This window comes from Harmonia axyridis, chromosome 2 (genome assembly GCF_914767665.1).
Source record: "Harmonia axyridis chromosome 2, icHarAxyr1.1, whole genome shotgun sequence".
NCBI lineage: Eukaryota > Metazoa > Arthropoda > Insecta > Coleoptera > Coccinellidae > Harmonia > Harmonia axyridis.
In genome coordinates, this window is record NC_059502.1 from 33808531 (window position 1) to 33832285 (window position 23755).

Consider the following 23755-nt stretch of genomic DNA (forward strand, 5'->3'; position numbering starts at 1 on the left):
AAAGCTACCACTGATCGAATAATGAATTAGACGACGGAGGTATACCCCCGGTATCTGGTCAGTAGTAGAAAAGATGGTGCTGACTTTTCTAATGTCAGCCCATTTAAAATGGAGAAAATTTTATGTAGTACAGCAGAAGTGAATAAGATAAATGGAAATCTTTTGATAGAAATATCTACACGAAGGCAATCACAATGTCTCTTATCCATAAGGAAACTGGGAGAATACGAAGTTGAAGTCAGTCCACATAAGAAACTTGATCACAGTAGAGGAGTCGTCTATTGCCTGGATCTCCTGAACTGTTACTCTGGAAGAAATTAAAGAAGGCCTTTCTGAAAAAGGAGTTATAGATGTAGGAAGAAAGAAGACTTAGCGGGTCTCAGAAATTATGGAGACTGCTGGTCATGTTCAACACAACGAAATTAACAACGAAAATTGATATTGCTATCCATGAAAAAATTGAAGTGCGACCTTACATACCGCCTCCTCTGAAGTGCTACAGATGGCAGTGAGATGTACAAACAACGAAGTTTCTGTGTGCGTACAACCAAAACATGCTGGAACCTCTTGTAACTTACCATACAAATGTCTCAACTCCTCTATGTTGACGATTTAGCAATAGCGTGTTCTGAATACAAAATCGAGAGCATAACTCAAAAACTCCAGGCAGCTATTGATGTTATTATTTATAATGGACAGAAAATAGGATTTAATTTCTCTGAGGATAAAACAATTTGTGTACATTTTTGTAGGAAAACTACAAACCATCCTAACCCAACACTGTTCATGTATAACACACCTAACTCATGTGAAGGATACAGTAATATTACTAGAATTAACTTTTGACAGAAAATTGAATTGGAAGTCACATATTGGGCAATTAAAGAAAAGATGTCGTTAATCTCTTGACATCATAAAAGTACTCACACACACCAAATGGGGTGCCGAACCAAAACAACTCCTCAAAATCTATAGAGCTCTAATAATGAGCCATTTGGACAATGGTAGTGTGGTCTATTCCTCCGGAAGAAAGACTACCCTTTCTGAACTGGATAATGTCCACAATATGGGAATTTAGAAAAAGTCTCATTCAAAGTATATACTGTGAATCGGGTATAATGTCACTACATCTAAGGAGAAAACCATTTCTATGTTTTTATATGATATACACGTATTAAGAACAGTCACCTTTTTAAAAATATAACGAAATTTCAAACAAGACCAACAATTACTAGACCAGCAGGCGTAAGTGTTGCAGAGGTGAGGTTGCATTTGAGGCGTACTAGTTTTACCAGTTTCTGTTCGTAGCTTATTTCTTTCATTTATTGTTCACGTTGAAAACTCTCTTAGTTAAACCGTTTTTGAAAGAAATAGGGTAACGAGGATCTCTTTGGAGCTATCATCAAAAAGAAAATTTTCGAATATAGTATATAACATTACTAGCAAGGTAAGAGGGTTTTTACTGGCGAATGGAGGATATAATTGACGAGCAGCAGGCGAGTCAGTTACCTCATTGAGCCAGTAAAAACCGTTACCTTGCGTGTATTGTTTTATATTTTATTTGTTTCTCATTTGTAAAAAGGTCAGATAAACTCCAAAAAAATCTCAATAATTTGTCTCAAATGTCGTAAGCTATCATAGACATATATAAGTCTATGTAAGCTATGGAAGCGTTGCCATGAACATGTCTGTTTATTTTTCTTTATATTCGTTTTGGCGAAAGCGAGAATGAATGTACCAAAAGAAATTATTGAGGCAGCCAGTAGTGTAGCTTCAAGTTTATTACCTGCAAAATCAGCTTCAAGGTACGAGCGAGAATACGACGACTTCAAAAAGTGGCAAAACAAAAATAGTGTGATTGGGGTAACTGAAGATGTTTTGTTGGTCTACTTGAATCAACTATCAGCTAGATTCAGCCCCAATACTTTATGGGCAAAATGGTCTATGCTGAAAAGCTGCTTGGAATTGAAAGAAAATGCCCCTGTTCGCAGGTTTGTTTTCCTTGAAAAATTTATTGAAAAATATGACGTTCAGTTGTCATTTGCAGATTTCAAAAGGTATTAGAGTTTCTGAAACGAAAAATTGAGCGTTATACGCCAAAAAAGGCCAAGGTATTAAGTAAAGAAGAGGCTGAACAATTTCTTTTACATGCTCCTGATGACCAGTGGTTGCTGGCGAAAATTGTAACAATATTTGGGATTTTTGGATGTTGTCGATGTGACGAAATTCTCTCCTCAAACATGAATGATGTAGAAGATATGGGAAAATATGTTATTGTGACATTGCGGCAAACAAAAAATTTAACAACAAGAAGATTCACCATAACCGATGATGGCTGAAGCTTCAAGCCTTGCATGTTATACCTCCTGGAACAGAAAGCCTAATATTTTTTTTGACATACCGACATGGAAAGTGCATTTCCCTTAATGCTGGCCAGCACACTATTGGTGGTATCCCAAAGCAAATAGCGAAATATTTAGGTTTAAAAGACCCAGAGTTATACACCGGCCACTCTTTTCGCAGAACTGGAGCCACTATTGTTGCGGATTCGGGTGGAGATATTTTAGCACTAAAGCGTGCAGGAGGGTGGAAGAGCACCGAAATTACGATGAGTTATGTAGATGATTCGGTCAACAAAAAAATCGAAATGTCTAGCAAATTATTTGGTAGTAAGGAGAGTACAAATGTTCTGCAGTCCTCGAGTTCAGCAGTTTCTGAGTCAACAGATGGTTCATCATCATCAGTATCAACTCTTTCATCATCAAAAATCTGTGTTACTGTAAATAACAATTGTACCATGATTTTCAACATATATGACGATAACACAAAATTTTCTAATGTAAATAATACTACTAACTTGTAAAAATTTTGCAAGTTAACTGTCAGTTTTACAAGTTAGTGACTTGATGAAATAAACTTTCTTGATTAATATTGTGTTTTTGGAAACTGACGTTTACAAATGAGAAACAAATAAAATATTTTTCCAGTCCATTTTGAAATTATCATTAAAATACAAAGAAAAAAACTTGAAATATCAACGAAAATGATCTAACGATCTTCCGAAAGCACTTCCAGTCATAAAGCGATAAAATCCTGCTGTACGACAACATCCGTTCTGAGAAACGGTAATACATTTTGAGCTTTTCTGTCGGTATCAATCTATTTGAATATTCGGTTCTCTGAATCGGATCAGTAGATCAATGAAAATGAGAATTCCCGAAATACATATTCACTCATGTGGTCGAAAAAGATTTTCAGGCTTCGAATTAATGCAATTTGATTTTTTATGAAGTTTTCAGTATCAATGATCGCTCCCATCTTGTTATAAACCTTCTTTCATCAGAAACCAAAAATAATCGATTAGTTCTTTAGAATACGCTACTCAAACCTCGTCCACCATTTGTCATACCGCACTTCCTGAATACTGCAGTGTGTTCGCCTTTTTACTAAACTCGCAAAAACCAGTGTCTGGAGTTTGAAAGGTCTCGATTTTAACGCACTTCTTCTTCGCCGGCCTCTGATGTTGCAGAGTTTTGCTCTTGGAGCAGTAACCACTAGAACTATTAGAACTAGAACTTCCGATTTCCGACACACCGAGGAACCCTTGGTGGAGCGTGGTGCCGGGATGGGGCAGGGTTCCGTATTTGGTTAACGGTAGATTGGCGTAGGTAACGGGCGGTGGCAGCGTATGGTTTTTTATCGTGATTGGTACAGTTTGTCCGGCTAAAGCGTTAGAACCACTATTGTACTCCATCACTCCTGGTAGGAAGGAACTGGTGTTCAAATCGGCAACGTCGAACTCTACGCATTTGTTGGTGGTGCAGACGTCCGGTGGTGTCTTGTTTAGTAACGGACCGCATTCTCCTTCTATGACTGGTCGGATGTTTTCGTGCTCGAATTTGGGTCGACATCCCTCTATTTCGTATGTCGGTCGAGGCTGGATGGTTGTGTGCTTCAGGAGGTATTCTCCCGAAAAGCGCTGGTGTTCCTTTAGCTTCCTGTCTGCACCAGGCACCATTACTCGAACCTGCAATCAATTAATAATATATCATTTGATGAAAATGATGAGTTTTAACTTATACAGAGTGGCCAATTTTTCAATGGGATCGTATTGGTAACTTTGAAACCATAAGAGTTAGAAGGTCAGTCAAATGGAGGAAAAGTTATATTCATAGAAGCATTGTCAAGCAGTTCAAACAAATCGAGATTATCAGGGCCGGTTATTGAGATATCATAAGAAAAGTAAATTCTGTCGTTTCGATTTTCCCACTTTATTTCAAAGATTATCAATAAATGTTACAGGACTTTTTTATTCGACAGTCAAATATCCCCAATTTGACGTAATCCGATTTCGTATCCAACGTTTCGTACTCTCTAGGCCACCCTCAACCTCATTTGTTTCAATACGGACCTGCATATATTATGACACTTTTCAAAATAACTTTTAACGCTGAAATCAACGATATATCATACAATGTCATTCAAAGTTGATTTTCAGGTGATTTTGACCCTTATCCAAATTTCTTCAGGTCGGATCTGTATTTTTGATAATATTTGGAATAAAGTTGGAAAAAATGAAAATGACAGAATTTACTTTTTTATGATATCTCAATAACCGGCCCTCATAATCTCGATTTATTTAAAGTGCTTGACAATGCTTCTATGAATGCAAGTTTTTCTTTATTTGACCGACCTTCTAACTCTTATGGTTTGAAAGTTACCAATACAATCCCCTCAAAAAAGTGGCCACTCTGTAGATAGCAATTTGCCGCCCTAACAGAAGCTAACTCTGCAGAACGCCAAAAATTTTTATTAGAATGATCGGCAGCAAACGGCAAAAATACAACTCGGCACCTTTGCAGGTTTGGAATTTGGTACTAATCAAAAAAAAAAACGGGGAAGGAGGGAGTTGGTTAGTTCGATTCGTCAATTTGTATTCATAGTTTTACTGTGAAAAACTCCACACTTTTTTATGAAATGTATTTTAGGAGAGAAGTGCAATTTTTTTTTATGGATTTAAATTCAAATCGAGTAGATGTTTCAAGAAACGTGGAATGTAGTAATTAATAAACGTGCTCAACTGAGTTCTTAAAATGAATGATGAAATATATGAATTGAATAGAGGTTCAGATTCTACTGCTGAGTTTCGATTTCATAAAACGCTTGAACATTTGGTTTTTTTTCTTTGATATGATTAAATAAAACAACTGGATGATGCGGACGAACAATTATTTTTATTCGAATAGATGTTGCAGACATTCTCGATGCGAAGATGTTTAAGATTAGCAGTGAATTTCATAAAAAAAAATCATTTGTTACATTCGTTCAAATAAAAAAAAAACATTTTCTGGGAATCCAGATTTTTCGGAAAGAGTAGATAGTGCCGCCTCCCATTATTTGCTGCCGCAATTTTGCCTTTATTAAAAAACTTGAACATTTTGTTTATCTTTTCTTTGAGAATATCGAGTAAAACAGTCGGATTATTCGAATGAATCATTATTTTGAATTCGAATACGCCCACGCCCAACACTATTTGATCTGATATGAAAACTGAAAAATATTATAACATAACGGAATGTGGTAGGAAATAATAAAACTTCTTATATTTCTTGAGAAAAATAAGTTGGAAATGATGAAATGGAATCGTTTCTCGTATATTTTGCATTCCATTCTGAGGAATCAACATTCTGATTGAATAATTGAAAAGAAAATAATCTAGAAGACGCACCAAGTGGCAATAAAATTCGACATAGTTTAGCAAAGCGAACGTCGACAAGCCTGTGGAGTGCATGTGTTTCTTTTTTTTTAGCGTCAATAACTCGCAAACAGCACTATGAGGGGATTACGTGACATCTGGATATTTATGAGTGTAATGCAGAAATAATGTGGCCTTAGATCGTTTTTGATGTTAATTAAATTTGTGGATATTCTTTCCTATTTTTGCTACTGAATTAAATCTCGTTAGGTACTTTGAATTTCTACACATGTGATTTTCGTTGATCAAGTTTGAAATGCCGCCCTAGATGGATATATGGTAATAGAAAGCTGATTGATTGAACAGATAGGTAAGAAATATCATCAATAATCATTGGATTGTGTATTAGGCAGGACCATGACATTCTCATTCATGAGATTTTTATGTGCGTATTTTCAATCTGCAAAAATCCCCAGCAATATATGCTGTGATATTCTTTCAACATTCAACGGCAATACTATTGAATATAGTTTTACGTTTTTCTTTTTTTTAAATATCGAAAAATGATTTCAATCTCAGAGTAATAAACATAGACAATATATGATTTTGACACATATTCATATTCATATTTTTCATCTGAAGATGAATTTATATTCTGTCAATATTTCCATTATTTTACTGCATTCATTCATAATGAAAATGATTAACTGATGAAAATTGAAATATAACGATGAAAAAATTACGAAATACAAAAGCTCTTACCATATCGTCGACTGATGTGAATCGGTTCAAGTATCCAGATAGCGAGAAGAGAGCAGCCAGATTCGCTAAGATGAAAGCAGTCCCACTGGCAAAAAAACACCATCCGTAACGATAATCATATTGAGTTGAAGAATCGGAATCGTCTAAATAATCCCTGATTTCACTCAGGGTCTCAGACAAAGCGGTTGCGAAAATAACTAGGCCGAATCCTAAAGAGAGCCCTGAAATGAAAGAAAACGTTAGTCACTAAAAATACGACGAATAAAAACCAAACGAGGGTGCCCGAACAACCGAACTGTGAAAAATCCAGGAATGTACAATTCGTGGTGATATTTTCTAAAACGTAGAATTTTACGCTTGCTTTCCTGCTCAGCAGTCTTATTTGAAGGGGGATGTCTTAGAGAATCGGATTTCTAAAAGATGCTCATCTGTATGAATCGCCTTCCGAAATAAATTATATCTGCAGATAATTTTAAACGGCTCTTTCTTGAAACTCAATATTGATATCTTCTGATAACTGGAAGTATTTCGCATATCAATTGAAATTTGATTGCAATGAATTCCATACACGTATAACCATCTCACTACATTCAGAGGGGAATAAGAGGGCTTTTTTCTGGGTGGTGAATTATGAGAGTAACGATTGTGATAAATTTGAAGGATTTGATTGATTAGGAAGTTATTTGATGTGAATCCATTTAATTCATATTGAACAACAGTTATTCAAACTTCCACTACTTTATTATAGTGTTGTATTCTATAGTACCTATTGTTTCGAAATATAGTATAGATTTTTCAAATTTCGTACATTTTGAATAAGTTATACAATGGGTTTCATTGGTAAACGGAAAAACATGAACAGTGAATAGAGGAAACCGATGTGGTTCTAGTTGTACCCCATTTAATTGGGTCTGACTGTCTTGGTTACCGAGATACAGGGTAAAATCATAAAATTGCCTCATTCCTTTCCGAGGTCATAACAAGCGGACCACCCAATATATTTCCTCTATATTTAGCTCACATCTTTTATATTTGAACTCAATTGAATCACTTAACGACCAACAAGAAAAATCCAGATCCAGATTTACAAAAAATTATGAAATGATTGTATTTTAAGGGTTCTCCAAATTTTTCCTTTTTTCAATTACAATCCACAATGGGTTGGTTTGAAGTTATAAAAAAGGAAAGCTCATATATTAAATAATAGTTATAGTCATTTTAAAATCACAAGGAACTCGATAGTTTCAATAATTCATTACCAAAAGTAATTTATAACTATTTTTGATATGCAAAATCTCGAAAACTTGACTTTCAAGTTGGAAATTGGTGCAGCAAAATTGTCTGCGTAGAAATTTGAATTGAAAAATAGGAAATGTGTTTACCTATATGTTGAAATATATTCTTTTGAAAACACCAAATGTTTCTGCGTTCGAGATTTATTTTTATTCATCCGTCTTATTCTACAACCCTATAGGATTGAACACATCGTCATTATCTCATCAACAGATATGCCTACTTGAATGCAGAGAAAGTTTGAGATCGATCTATGATAAAAATCTACAGTGAAAGGATGTCTTAGTAGATGAATTGAATTGTTACTTTCAATTATTATTCTCACAACCGGGAGTAAGTTTGGGTGACCAATTGTGACTATTCTAAGGTGACATTTCTATAATTACGTCAGATTTTCAAAAAGATCTTTAATTTCAGTTATTTGTTAGCTATGTATTAGAATACCCTGTTGTCTTTCATACATATTTTTCATCAAACAGTAGTACTTCGTGATATTTACCGACCAGAAACGCCTACAAAAATACTTCTTAAGGGTGTACAATACCTACCTCTCTAGGTTCTTCAGTGCAAATTTATTTTAATAATAATAAAACAAAATAGCTAATGATCATAGTAGTCGATGCCGCTTACAAAAAAAAAACTGTAAATATTTTGTGGAAAAAAAAAGGGTTTTTCCTAAACTGATATACGAAAGTTTCTTCCAAAAATTGAAAGAATTGATCTCGCGATTTTCGCACAGAAACAAAATAAATCGGCACTAAAAAGATCCTAGTGAAGAAGGTAGCGTAACATATCTATGTATATTGATAGAGTTCATCAAAAAATGAGTTTAGGCGGTAAAAAATCAGGTTACAAAAAAACATTTTTTCAAAAATATCTCAGTGAATTTTTTGCATATAATATTTTTAGTTTAACGTGTAAAGCATGATTTTCGCGATTCGAATTAAAGAAGTCGAGAATTTTCCAAGCTTGTCTTGAATTCCGACAGAGGGACCGGCTAGTGGACAACATAGAAAGGCGTGTAAGTTATTCACAAAGAGCAATATTTCGTTCTGACGTATTCAAATTGGAAGGCAGCATTTCTCAATAGACGAATGGAAAAGAGCGAAGGAAGCTGTGGCGCGTATAATACAGATTCTCAGATGGTCCAATTTGTAAACATGACACTCATGAAAATGTAGGAGCAAATTTTTCATTCAAATATGCACCGCTTCGTGTCAATCCGGACGTTTTTCGAACTTTCTTGGAATTCTGTTGAATTCAACAACTAGATGGAGATTATTTTATAGGGTGTTCACAATTGATTTTTCCCCTTTGGTATTGTATATGCTGACCTTTCATGTATAAATGATACTTTCTGAACGATATGAATTGATGGAAAGGCAGCTAGGGCAAATAGAGGTTAATGAACTAGATAACCGTGATTTCGATTCAGAATTGAAAGCAATATGAAATTCTATGAATTCGAAAATTTCGTGAAACTGTACAAGACACATGGATTCTACTGGTTTATGACTATTATACCATGTGTTCCCAAATTAGAGGTACAAATGAAAATAAGAGTTTCCTTGGGTAATTTCAAGAAAAAAGTCCCATAAACATGGGCTCGCAAAAACGCTTTGTTTTCGGGATATAGGGTGTTTCTTGTAGCCCCACATTTTTGTTATGATCATACATTTAGTTTATTACATCTTTATGAATCATTGCTATAGATCGAAAAGATATGCACCAAAACTAATAATTAATTTAATCATGGCAGTTGACTTACTGCATTTCAATGATGATGATTATTCATTTGTTATGATTTGAACAGGGTTCGTTGTGGCTCGGTAAGCCTTCCGGGAACTGCGACCATGTCTCTTGTTCTCTACTCTACTTATTCATGGCAACCCAAGGAGGTCGTCAATGGCGTTGATAAAACTGACAACCTCCTTAGGGGCCTTGGCCGTTACCTCGTGGGTATCCAGGATCAGCTTCCCCATAAGAATGGTTCTTAGGCCAGCCAGCTCTGGCCACTTGCATAGCATATGTTCAGCTTTTTCCACTTCTGATCCACAGAGCCTGCAAATCTCATCTGATGACTTTTCCATATGGTACAAATGAGGTTTTTACCGACAGTGCTCCGTCAGCAGTCCCACTATCACCCGAAGCTCAGCTCGTGACAGCTCCAAGAGCTTTCTGGAATAGGTAGGTGAAATCATCACGAATATCTTGGCCTGAGTAAGTCCAGGAGTGTTTGTCTAGTGGGTTATCCTGTTATTCAACTCCCACTGGTGGACCACTGCCTTATATTGGTCTTTTTCTAGCCTACAGAAAGGCTCAGATCCAGCAAGTGTTAACCTTGAAGCATTTTTTGAAAATTCATCGGCTTTTTCGTTTCCTTCAACACCATATTGCCCTGGTACACATATCAGAGTCACTTTATTGCGTCTGGCCAGTTGCCTTATGGTGTTACGGCACTCTCAGGTCAAGAGAGACGTATGATGATTAGGATTTACCTGAGGCTTTCGAGATGATTGTTTGAAATTTTCTCTCGAAATTAGTATCAGTGGTGGGATTTTACTAATTTATTATCGATTCATACGTTAATAATTGGATCCCTTTTGTTTTTGTTTATGTCTATCGGTCTGAGTGTCATCTAATCCTGGTAACATCCTCAAGATTTTCAATTTCGATTCGATTTCAAGTTGCAGATATAACAATGTATTTCTTCGAACAAAAGTTGAAAAAAAAAATGAAAATTTGATTTCTGAATTTCTTGCTGAAACATGCGAATGATAATATTGTTTTCAGCATTTATGAAAAACATGCCAAATTGACCATCTTATTCCTTTTTCGTTATTACATCATCTGGATTGCGATTTTTGCTACATGTCCTTTTTAGTGTTCCTTTATCCGATGTTGATCTCCAGGCCGAGCTCACCATGATTAAATATATAGCATTGAGGAATGGATATGACATCCAGAATCCCTGTTGAAGAAAGAGGAGATGAAACGTTCCAGAAATGAGGTTTCATCACTGAAATCGATAACTCAAAATTTCAAATATACAAATTATCCATACTCAACACAAATTGGTAATGAATTTTAAGTTAGAGTATCAAACCAGCTTATAAATTATCAAATAGTTCGTAGGTATGACATTTTGGTACAAAACAAAGAGAAAGAAAAGATTTATATGTTGCAGAGAAGTAGTGTCTACAGGTTGAATTATGGTGGTGATGGATGCTAATCGTGTACATCGGCAGCTTTCAGCATCGTATTTCTGAACATCTACAGAAGAAGAATAATTGTGTTCGGTAATCACTTGAGGCTTGAGGGAAATGACTTCGATATGCACACTGATGCTGAGATCCTGTTGCCCTCTGGATTTCGTTTGAGACAGTCGGTTCTATCACATCAAGGATACGTTAATGATCTTACTTGATGTAAACAAATAATTTATCAATATTATTTGAATTGTTATTGAAAACACCTATAACTGAAGATACAATTTCGACATAGGGTGATCACTAACCATTTTCCTTGTTTTGTGAGTTTATTATTTCACTCGTTTTCTTGTTTATGCCTTTCTTGTAGCTGTGCTACAATACAATGTGATTTCGATCGGTGATATTTCTGGAATTCTGCTACCATGTGTATTCACCTGTGTGCCTCTTATTTATGTTTCTATATTCAGTTTTGACATCGCTGTTATTTCATGGTTTAAGTTCGTTTTATTCTTTGGCGATTTTTGATTTTGATGTTTCCTGGTTGATTTTTTATAAATTTTACAATTTCACAACTATCTGGCTATAAAAATTTCGAATGAGCTGCCAACTGAATAAAGAAAGAGAAGAAACATAAATCTTTGCTCATAATGAAGGCCTACCACTGTACAGAGGATTATTCTCAACAAGACACCTTTCAGAGATTTTTGCTTTGATGTCTGATGTTATTGAAACCAAATACAAAATTTTTTTTACAGTTTTAAAGTCTTTATATAATATTTATTGATATATTATAATCTCTCTGTGGATATTTTACAACTGACCCCCCATGAAAATTGTTTTATGGGTTATAAAGAATAATTTGTTCATATCTGTTTCTTTTGAGTTGAATAAATTGAATTTTGAAAAAAAAATAAAAATTTTTTCTTAGCACCAATTTTAGTGTAGGAGTTGTCTCGTTAGGTGCTCTTGAGAATGGCGAGTCCTTTCAAGTTTGTAGATCTTTTTTCGACAGGACGGACTTCGATCACGAATTGGTCATCAGTGAGTCGGGCCACATCGTTTGAAATTTCCTGCTTGTAATTCGAAAATAACATATGTACATTGTGTCAAAATAGTAGAGCGACCTCTTATGTTGGATACCTAATAATCATCACAAATACTCTACTCCGCGTTATGCCTTTTTCCAGCAGCTCACAATCTCATTCCATCTCTTGGAACATCATCAATGATTCATTTCAGCCGAACGAAAAATGATCTGAAGTAATATTTTCCTCTTATATTCTGCGAAGACGAGAGGGTGATTTGACTGGTGAATTATAAATAAACCATCAGGGATAAAAGTTTGTTGTTATTAAAACAAGAATGTTCTCCTTCCGATACGTAAGATCTGGACGATTCAGTATGCGTGAAAGGAAAAACAAGAAAGAAAGAAAGAACACTAAATCTCAAAATCCCCACGGTAAATCCGCCAGAGGCCTCGAATGGCCACACCTTAAGCTCTTACACAACTTATCGCAGCTGTCTGGGCTTGAACACGCTCTCCAGAATTTCCATCACTTAACTATCTTGGGAATATTCAGACCGAAATGAACTTTGTAACTCATCCATCATTCAAAAGGAACAAAAGATGCGGGAGGAGAATCTATCTATCTATCTAGCTCTTCAATAATTTTCATAGCAACATCTGATCTGACTACCGGCTAATCAAACTTGCATGCGTTTGGTAGTTGAAAAAAAAATTATGTAATCTCATCTCATTCAGATGTATGAATGACAATGTATCTCAAACTATGTATGTTACATAGTGACTGGCAATGTTCACTGAAAAATCTCCTAAATACAATATTCCGAAATTGTAGGTTTTGTGGGGTTTCTGGATAATGTGTAAGGTAGATTTTGAGCGATTTTTTTTTTATTAACATTTATAACATTTATCATCGTGTGTGCACCACATCGTCTCCCCGATAAAAGTGAATAATTGGATCCCTTGGTTCAGATGAGAAGGATTTTTTTTTTTTTTTTCTGTCAGAGTGAACATCTACTGAGAGACCTCATCCCACTGGACTGCATAGTTTGTATGTACACGATCTTGCAATCATTATTTCAATAGTTGGTTGAATTTGATTTCCAAAAATCAGAAATATTATCATCGTTTCTTATCTCATCATAGACAGACCAGCTGTTCACTTTCAGCGTTCAATACAGTTTGAATTCCTAAGGGGGTTCATACACGAGATTGTTTCATCTCTGTTCTGTGAAGATGTCCGGAGAGGAAAAGACAATAAGTCAACTATATGATGAGATATTGAAGAACCGTAACGAAATAAAAAATTTCATTGCAGCATATGAAACTCGCATTTCGTTGAGGATCGAGGAAGTGAATAATACTGTTACGTCGCTAAAAAGGGAGAATTCTCAACTGAGGGAAGAAGTCGAGTTCCTCAAAAGATCATTGAATAAAAATAATATTATAATACACGGCCTAAACGGAAGACGTGATGAAATAACGGCTGAAGGCGTATCCAAGAATATCAGCACTCTGATAGGTGTGAATTTGAGCCCGGTGGATATTGGTGATGTTTACCCTCTTGGGAGAACAGAAAATTGCCCCATAAAAGTGGAATTCGTATCAAACTCAAAAAAAAGAACTGTGCTCCAAAATTGTAATAAATTGAAGGGAAAAAATATCTCGATCTCACAGGACCTTACCCCACTTCAGCGACGACAGCAAAAAATTTTGAGAAAACATCTTATTCTTGCTAGACAGGAGGGAAAGTACACAGATTGTTTTATAAGGGGCAATAAACTGATTGTGGATGGAACAACGTTTGAGGTGGAAGATTTAGAGGAGAAGGAAAATCTGGAGAATAAACTTTCTGGAAAGCCTGCGAGTGCACCGGATACTCCCGTGGCAGCTTCGGTTGCAGAGGTGTTTTCTGTTGCAAGGGTGCTTCCTGTGGGCACTCCGAAACTCCCGGTAATAAAGAAAGCTAATCACTCGAATCACATTGGTAAACAGGTGCAGGATATATCGGGGAACAGGCCGAAGACACGATCTCTTAGACAGTAACTGCTGGTTTGGTGACGGATGATATGGTGGATGGGCTTTCTGTTTGTGTCTTTGTCTTTTTCATTTGTTGTTGTCCAGTTTCACCATGGACCAGTACATCCGAGATTTCACAGTTGATACGGTGGAGACCTTCACATTGCACGATCATGAGGAATTGAGTAAGATCTTGAGAGTGAATAATGGATTCAATAATTTTAAAATACTCCATAATAACATACGGAGTATTAAGAAGAACTTTGATGAATTTAGGATGTTTTTAGGCAGTATTGATGTTGATGTTGATTGCGTGGTCTTGACAGAAGCATGGATTGTAGATAGCCCTGAACTCTTTAACATTGCTGGCTATAACTCATTTTACAATGAAGGTACCATAAATCAAAACGATGGTATTTTTGTTTACATTAAGTCTGAGTACAATTATACCTGCCAAATAATACCCATAGAAAATTTAAGGACTATCCAACTCACAGTAGAACTGAATGTGGGTGTTACCATGCAGCTAACTGCGGTATATAGACCTCCTTCAATGGATGTGTATGAGTTCAATAAGGGCCTACATGTGTTTCTACAGAGTAATTATAGCGGTGATGACTACTCGATTCTCATTGGAGACCTCAACGTAGATATATTGGGCGCCTCTGATTGCAGCAGTGAATATTTAAACATCCTAAATGAGTTTGGTTATATATCCATGATAAACGGGGTTACCAGGATACAGGGAAATGGAGGAACATGTCTAGATCATATTTTCGTCAAATCAAAGTGTGACATCATGGACCGTGTAATGCCACTGATAGTTGAGACTAATATTACTGATCATTATACTACTGCGCTTCAAATCATTTTGGATAACAATCAGATTAGGCCACACAGGAGTCGAGCGAGGATCCACCTCGACCATGACAAGTTGATAAATACAGTAAAAAATGTTTCATGGGAAACTGTTACTTCACTGTCCGATCCCGATGATGCAGCTAATGAGTTCGTGAATATTCTCACCCGCGCCTTAGAGAACTGTTCCTGTACTCTCCAGGTTAGGAGGAGGGAAACCAAGATAGCACCGTGGATGACTCGAGGTCTGGTGAAGTCTATACATACCAAGAACTGCCTATTCAGGAAATTGAAAGCTCAACCCGATAATACTGAGTTAAAATTGCAGTATAAAGGCTATAGAAATCAACTGACAAACTTGATAAAAAAAACTAAATATGCGTACTATCAAAATCAAATTAATGAAAATTCATCAGACACAAAGAAATTATGGAAAATAGTGCAAGAAGTCACCAAGACAAAGAAAAGGAGACGTGAAATAACTGTGTTAACCAGTGAGGATGGTGGGGTCCTGACCGATAAGAAGCAGATAGCTGATGAGTTTAACTCGGTGTACTCGCGGATGGGAAAGAAGATGGCTGACGCTATAAAGAGGGACCCAAATTATGCACCGCAAAGACCAAGTACATGTGGATCGTTTGTTTTGCTACCAACCGATGAGAGCGAGGTATGTGATCTAATCAGAGGGCTGAAATCTGGAAAAACCGCAGGTGTGGACGAGATTCAGGTGGACACCCTGAAGGTCCTGTCACCATTTATTCAGAAACCCTTGACTTGTATTATAAATTTGTGCTTGGAGAAAGGTGTATGGCCGAGAGCATTCAAGGAGGCTATAGTTGTGCCTATATACAAGGGGGGTAATGATAGAGAGGTGACAAACTATAGACCAATCACTATAATAACACATCTTGCAAAAATAATGGAAAAGGTTCTACAAAAAAGATTAGCAGCTTTTGTAGACAAATACAATATTTTGTCCGACAAACAGTTTGGTTTCAGGGAGGGGGTGTCCACGGAGGATGCTCTGATGGCTCTGACTTCGATGGTTTCCACGGCTTTGGATGAGGGCAGGCCCAGTCTGTGTATGTTTATTGATCTGTCCAAAGCGTTCGATACCGTTAGCCATGAATTACTGCTGCGGACGTTGAAGGATATCGGTGTGAGAGGCGGTCCCTTGGAGTTGTTCAGGAGCTACCTGGGTGGTAGAACCCAGTCTGTGAGGGTGGGCGGCGAGATGAGCGATGGGAGGTCAGTCGAGTTCGGGATCCCCCAGGGTACAGTCCTGGGCCCAATACTATTCAGTATCTACGTCAATGGAATGTTTGCAGTGCGTTGTGGAGGGGAGATTCTGGGATTTGCTGATGATACTGCAGTTTTTTATAAGGCAAATACTTGGGAAGAGCTCAAGACCGTTGTGGAGTCGGGTATGCCACTGTTGAAGAATTGGCTTGAACATCACCTATTAACCGTTAACCTGAGGAAGACATCCTACCTGCCATTCAGTTGTAATAAATCTAGGACTCCTACATTCGACTCCATTGAGGTTCATACGATGGGGGAACGGCATACTATACTACCTGAGAAAAAAGTTAAATATTTGGGTGTTATGATGGATTCCAATCTGAAATGGAGTGAACATATCAAATTTGTTTGTAAAAAATTGAGGACGATTCTTTATGTGTTCAAATATCTGAAGAGCATACTTTCATTCCGTCAGGCGAAGGTCCTGTATCATACCCTGGTCGAGAGCCATTTGAGATATGCTGTTTCTGTTTGGGGTGGCGCATTGAAGACACACATTCGTCCACTTGAAGTTTTGCAGAGAAGATTTCTAAGGATTATGCTTTCCCGGGATTTGCTGTACCCGTCTGATGGCTTGTACTTGGAGGCGAGTGTTTTCGATGTCCGGCAACTTTACTACTTCAATGTCACCATAAAGTACCACTGTGGCAAAAAATTCTCGTTCTTGCCCTCTCACTCTTATGGAACTCGGAGAAGACTATTCGCCCTGCCGAGAGTGCAGAAGAGTGTTGGACAGCGCTCATTCATGTACATTGCCCCGAGGCTGTACAATTCTATCCCTCGGGAGATTCAGCTTGTCACTGGGTTGCCACGGTTCCGAAAGCAGTTGAGGTCTTTTATTATGGGTCTGAATCGTGAAGTGGTTGCTGATCTGGTTCAAATGCGGAGCTGAGGTGTGATCAGGTGTGTGCGTGTGTGTAATCGGAAAAATCGGTTATTCTCGACGATGCTGCAGTTTTGGTGGACTGTGAACTGATGTTGATGGTTGTGGGTCTTATTGTTACGGGTTCTCACTGTTGTTATTAATTTTTGGACTGATTACTTGCCATGCTTAATACATGTATCTATATTTTATTTCCTTTTTCATTATCTCGAAACAAGTGTTTCTACACTTATCGAGACTCAAATGTTTGTTCTTTGATATTGTTTGTGTATTGTTTATCCTGTGGATTTCTGAATAAACATAATTATTATTATTATTATTATTATTAAACCAAAGAAACCATAGACCGATTTGCTATAGCCGTTTCAGTTTCTAAGCCACTGGGTTATCAAGCGCTATTTATTTTCACATGAGCTTCCAAAGGAAAGTATGAAATTAATTGAGGGAAAATTTCGAAACTGCAAAGAAAACCTAACGAATTTTCAGAAGAACTTTCATGAAAATTTTAGATCCATAATTGTAATATGGTGTATATGCAATCAACTAATTATTTTGTGATGAAATAAACATAGAACGAACGATTCTCACGAGAAAAAAAGGCATATCGGTTATATTAGGATAACTAAAAAACGAAAATAATGTACAGATGGCGGTGCTAGTATTAAATCCATATGATTTTCAGTTAGTACCAACCTTCAAACGATAAGCGTCAAAATTTGACAGCAGTCCGACCATTAGTTTGTGAGATATTTCGTTGTGAGTGTAGGTACTTTTGTTATTTGAAAAAAGATGAAAAAAAAAAGAATTTCGTGTGCTGATGAAATATTGCTTTTTGAAGGGAAAAATACAGTTGAAGCGAAATCTTGGCTTGATGAACAGTTTCTAGGGTCTGCACCAGGAAAATCAACCATCATTGATTGGTATGCTAAGTTTGAACGTGGTGAAATGAGCACCGAAGACGATAAACGCAGTGGACGCCCAAAAGAGGCTGTCACCGATGGAAAAATCATAAAAGCTCACAAAATAATTTTGAATAACCGTAAAGTCAAGTTGATCGAGATAGCAGACATTGTGAATATATCATCAGAACGTGTACATCATATAATTGACGAATATTAATTATAAATGAGAAATCTGTGTGCAAAATGGATGCCGCGCGAGCTCACAATCGATAAAAAGCAACAACGTGTTAATGATTCCGAGCAGTGTTTGAAGCTGTATGTGACAATGGATGAAAAATGGCTCCATCATTTCACTTCGGAGTCCAATCAACAGTCAGCTGAGTGGACTGCACACGATGAACCGAATCTAAAGCGAGGAAAAACACAACAGTCAGCTGGCACTGTTATGACATCAGTATTCTGGGATGCGCAAGGTGTAATATTCATTGGTTACCTCCAAAAGGGCCAGACCATCAACAGCGATTATAATACAGAGTTATTGGATCGTTTAAAGGATGAGCTCATTAAAAAACGGCCCCATTTGAAGAAAAAAAGGTGCTGCTTCATCAAGACAATGCGCCGTGTCACAAATCAATGAAAACAATGGCAAAATTGCATGAATTGGGCTTCGAATTGTTCGTTTCATTAATTGTGGATATTTAATTCATATATGATTATTTATTTGTGGATATTTGATTTATATATGGTTGTATATTTGTTGATATTTTTCTTGTGAATGTATTTACACATGTCTTGTACATAGAACTGTTGACAAGCCATGTAATTCTTGATGACATTTTCAATATTGAAACTGTGAACTATGTTCATTTTATGATAGTTCTCATTTAATTGTACCTATATTTTTTTCAATGAATAATACAGAAGAAGACTTTCTTCTGCATCCACTCTATTCGCCAGATCTGACCACCAGCGACATTTTTCTGTTCTCAGATCTCAAAAAAAAATGCTCGCTTATTTTGAAGCGAAAGACAAATCGTACAACAAAAATAGTATCGATATAGATGGTTTTAATCGCTGTGTCGCCCTTGAAGGCAACTTTGTTGAATAATGAGATCGAATTTTGCCAAAAAAATGTGTTTTACTATGGAAGACCGGGGGCTTTTCAATTGGCCTGTTATAAGGAACAGAAACCAAAATTCAGTAGTCGGCAGAATAAGTTTACTAACTGATATTCCGCCAGGACTGAAGACGCTTCGAAGACACGATTCACCAAAAAATATTGTTGCTTAACATGCAACAATGACGTCACCACGGGTTTTACGATTCTTGAACGTAAATACTTGTCCAACTGATAGTTTCTCACTGTACGTTGCCGCGAAATACCTTAAGGTACAAAAGTCGCGGGGCACTGAAAACCGACCTAGTAGAAACAAATCACGGCATTCAACCAGGCTCCCAACGGGACCAGTGAACTCAAGAAGGGATCGTATATACATACGGTAGAGAGCAGCGCATGTTGATGGTTCACGCAGACCACTGTATACAAACATCCCCATGACCAATGGCCATGTTGTATATGAGGTAGCCAAGTAATGAATCATTCCAGAATTTCAGCATGCAGCGAAGACTCAGCAACCAGGATGAATGTCAGATGATGAAACCTAACATATGCGAAATATTTGAGAGATATACACTGAGCGGTGGTGTAGATGATGGACCCCTCGCAAGCACAGATCAGTTTTTCAAATATTGGTAACAGGCAACTTAGCCGTGGTTAGGATACCGGATAAAAAGTTGATATCAGTATCAGATTTTTCCATGCTCAAGCTCTTCATTTAAGTATCTAATTTCTCTGATTTGAATAAGGATATCAATGAAAATGGTACAATTGCGCCAATCTGGTACATTTTCGTATTATACATTATTGCTTTAGGTTCCTGGTAATAATAACAGGAGAACAAGAACAAATTTTTTTTGGTGCCTGAGATTTAAGGTCTGATTTTAACTATATGTGGGACGCTAAATCTATACATGCAATTCGTTTTTCTCTATCAGCTCTACTCCTTTAGATACATCAACTTATATCTTACCAACGTGGGCTTCATTGAGTTTTAAAATATTATATATTCGTTAATGTATGTACAAAGGTTTTATTGTCAGTCTGTAATTGAGAAAATTCCAGCTAAATCTATAATTAGTGGAACCATTGCCTATCAGGTTCCTGAACTGACCCTTTTAATCCTCTAACAGGTAATCAGGTAAGAAAGGGAAAAAATCATAATTCCTTCGTTACATATAAAGTTGGGCTCAATGAAGCCATTTAGAAAGGCTCTTGATAATAAATGGTCATGTTTTGCATATAGATAGGGGTAAAAATGCATCAGTTGAGCACAGAAAAACTCAAAGCAAGTAGATTTGACAGTCCACAAATGAAACAAATTATTAAGGATCCTGCCTTTATAGATTGAGTGAATCAAGTTGAACGGGAAGCTTGGACATCATTTGTTGCAGTTGCAGAAAATTTTTAAGGCAAACATAAAGCTCAAAACTATTTTGGAATGGTTAACAAGATGCTTAATAGTTTCAAATCCTTAGGGTACAATATGAGTATTTAAATACACTATTCACACAACCACTTAGACCGTTTTCTAGAAAAATTAGGAGACACGAGTGAGAAACAAGATGAATGATTTTACCAAGATATTAAAGTTATGTAGAACCGCTACCAAAGAAGATGAGACATGCAGATGATTGGCAGATTACTGCTGGAGTTTAAAAAGGGACTGTATCGCGGAAAAGGAGCTTTCGAAGTGTTGAGTAACTATCTGATTTCTTCAATGTTTTTTTTCATTTGTAAATACGACATTTGATTTTATTTTTGTTTGATACACTTACGGATTTGAGTTAACATATTATACTTTATATTTCTCTAAAATTGTATAACCTAAAAATTTTAGCTCATAGGTAAAAATGAATACGTTATTTTAATTCAGGACATCAAATTGATATAGAATCAGATAAAAAAACCTCGACACCAAAACAGCTCTTTCCCTGTGAATCATTGGGTTTCAAAATATATGTGAGATTCTTGTTGCCAGGAAATGTACCAAATTTGCTAACTAGACGCGTTTCGGCTTAGAATTAACAGCCACATAATCAAGAATCTTGGAAAATATATCCTCAGGTTCAATGGCGTACCCAAGTAGGGGAATAAGGAGGATATATCCCCCCAGGAGGAATAACCATTATATGTAACAACCTTATATATCACAATCTTATTATGAGTAAACCAAATTCTTGGAAAAAGTTTGGAAAACTTCTTCAAAAGAAGGAAAATTTGAAAATTTTTCTCTTTATCCCCCCCTCTCAAGGCTGGGTACGCCACTGCCCAGGTTGCGCCTTGGGCGATCAAGTATTTCTGACCGTTGAAGGGCAGGATCAGATGTAGCTCTTCGGGAGGTAATTGGTTGAGTTTCAATTTTTACCAATAGTTAACTATTAGATTCCAGAGCAACCTTGAGGGACTTATGGTTTTCAGTCCATCAGAGATCTATTCGGGAATTATATGAAGCAATATTCATATCGTGCTAACTATTCGAGAAAGATTAGGTATTGTTATTTGCTATCACGACTTAATTTAAACCTCTCTCAAATTTGGAATAGGAATGACAGGTCATGTTATACTTTATATGAAAGCTTATGACAATTGCTTTTCGACCCTGTAACTTTTTGCATAGATGGAATACTTGTTGATACGTATTAACATCTCAATCTTCAATCATAAGCACGATTAAGGGCTGGTAAATATCTTTTTTCAACAATATCATATTTTTTTATATTTTAAAGCTATGGTGGCTGGAAATTCGACCTTTAGAGATAAATAACAGTTTTTCTTTTTCCGTCACAAATATCATCATGTAGTGATTGTTGTTTTTTCATCACCGATCACGATATAACGATGAATTTGGAGCTGTTAATTTACAATTGAACCTCATATATTAGCACGCTTTTCATTTCAGTTAATTTCATCTGTCGATCGGTTTTATCGTTGCATGTGTTGTTCTTTGAAATGATTGTTTACACTCTTGCAGAGAGGGTTGAAATAATTTAATTTTTTTTTGCAGATAACCGATTAGCTAATTGAACATCTGAATTATAAAATCATTTGGATCGGTATGTTCATTGGATATATTCGAATTAGTGGGAAAGTTCCAAGAGAATGGATAATTTCAAATAAACAGAGGGACGTTGACAGAAATGGAAGGGTAGATAATGCAGTTCTTGGTCATGTGGCTATGAATCCCAGAACGATTTTCTAGGCAATTGGTAGCAATCCGATTTACTGCGTAGCAGAATTCGAAACATTTCGAAGCGGCCTAAGTTCCTCCCATACAAAATCTTGAAAAAGAAAAAATCTAAATAATTTGATATTTTGATTTTGGATGAATGTTCGTTTTTTCAGAATTGTAACATGAATCGTCTCAATTGTAGCTAGCGAGCCACTGATATTCCTACTGTTGATCCAATGATGACTAACGTTATCGAGAATAATGGACATTACTCGAAGATCTGTTGGTATTTCAGCAGGATGGAATCGGATTGAAAGAAGAGACCCCATACAATGGCCAACTCAATTGCCTGATTTGTCACCTCTGGAATTTTTAAGTGGGATCCTTAGAAGATTTACGTCAACATATCTTCAAAGAATGCCAACAACTCCTACGAAATTATAGAATGAGCAGCAATGTCTCGAACAAAACCTATACAGGGCGTTTCAAGTTCGACGGCCTATTAGACGTTTCTGGAGAACGGGGTCGATTTGAAATCTGAAAATTCGGAAATATGAAATTGTCCATGATGCTCTATTCAGCTAAAATATTCTCGAAGTTCCGGCACTTCCGGTTCATCTTATGAGTGAAATTTCACTGTTGAATAACTCTTCAACTAATCGACCGAATAATTTCAAATTTTGAAATTTTGTCACCTTTTACCATCGCCTTTCTTCAATATTTCAGAATTCCAGTAAATCAGATGCGAATTAGGAAAATTTCAGACTTTTCCTATTTTCGTGAATATTGGATCACCCTGTGCGTGAACATTATAACTTTTTTTTTGTTTTCGTAAGCACAAAGAATTAATTCATTATAAAAATTCTAAATCTCTACTTGGAACGGTCATACAGGGTGATCAATAAACATTCCCTTATTGATGAAATTTTTTTTAGTTCAATAACTTTTCAATAAATCCATCGAATGATTTCAAGTTTTGAAGTTTTGTCACGTTTAACTATCGGCTTCCTTCAATAATTCTGAAATCGAAAAAATCAGGTCAGCACTAGGAAAATTTTGGACTTTTTTTATTTTCGTGAATATTGGATCACCCTGTAAGTCAATATCATGATTTTTTTTCGTTTTCGTAACCACAAAGAATTAATTCATAATCAAAATTCTAAAACTCTGCTTGCCACTGTCATACAGGGTGACCAATAAACATTCCTTTATGAAAGAAATTTTATAGTTCGATAAATCTTGAATTTATCGGTAGAATCATTTTGAAAATGGCAGTTTGTTCACTATTTGCGAATGTCTTCTTTGAATATTTCGGAAATCGACTTTATTTATTTTCATGAATATTGGATCACATTGAACGTGAACATTATGAGTTTTTTCGTTTTTGTAACCACAAAATGTTAATTCATTATAAAATCTTAAATCTCCGGCTTGGTACCGACATACAGGATGATCAATAAACATTTCCCTATGAGTGGAATTTTGCAGTTCGCCATTCACTAGGAATGAAATCAAC

General features: G+C 36.3%; 1 protein-coding gene across 1 annotated transcript in view; it reads right to left on the reverse strand.

Annotated features, from left to right (window-relative positions):
• Positions 1–3011: 3011 nt before the first annotated feature.
• Positions 3012–23755, reverse strand: part of LOC123673050 — a 184115-nt gene continuing 163371 nt past the window's right edge. The window contains exons 4-5 of the mRNA XM_045607461.1: positions 6458–6678; positions 3012–4027 (exon numbers count right to left, since the gene is read on the reverse strand). Coding sequence (XP_045463417.1) covers positions 3404–4027; positions 6458–6678 — 845 coding nt within the window. The 3' untranslated portion in view covers positions 3012–3403. The remainder of the gene's footprint in view (positions 4028–6457; positions 6679–23755) is intronic.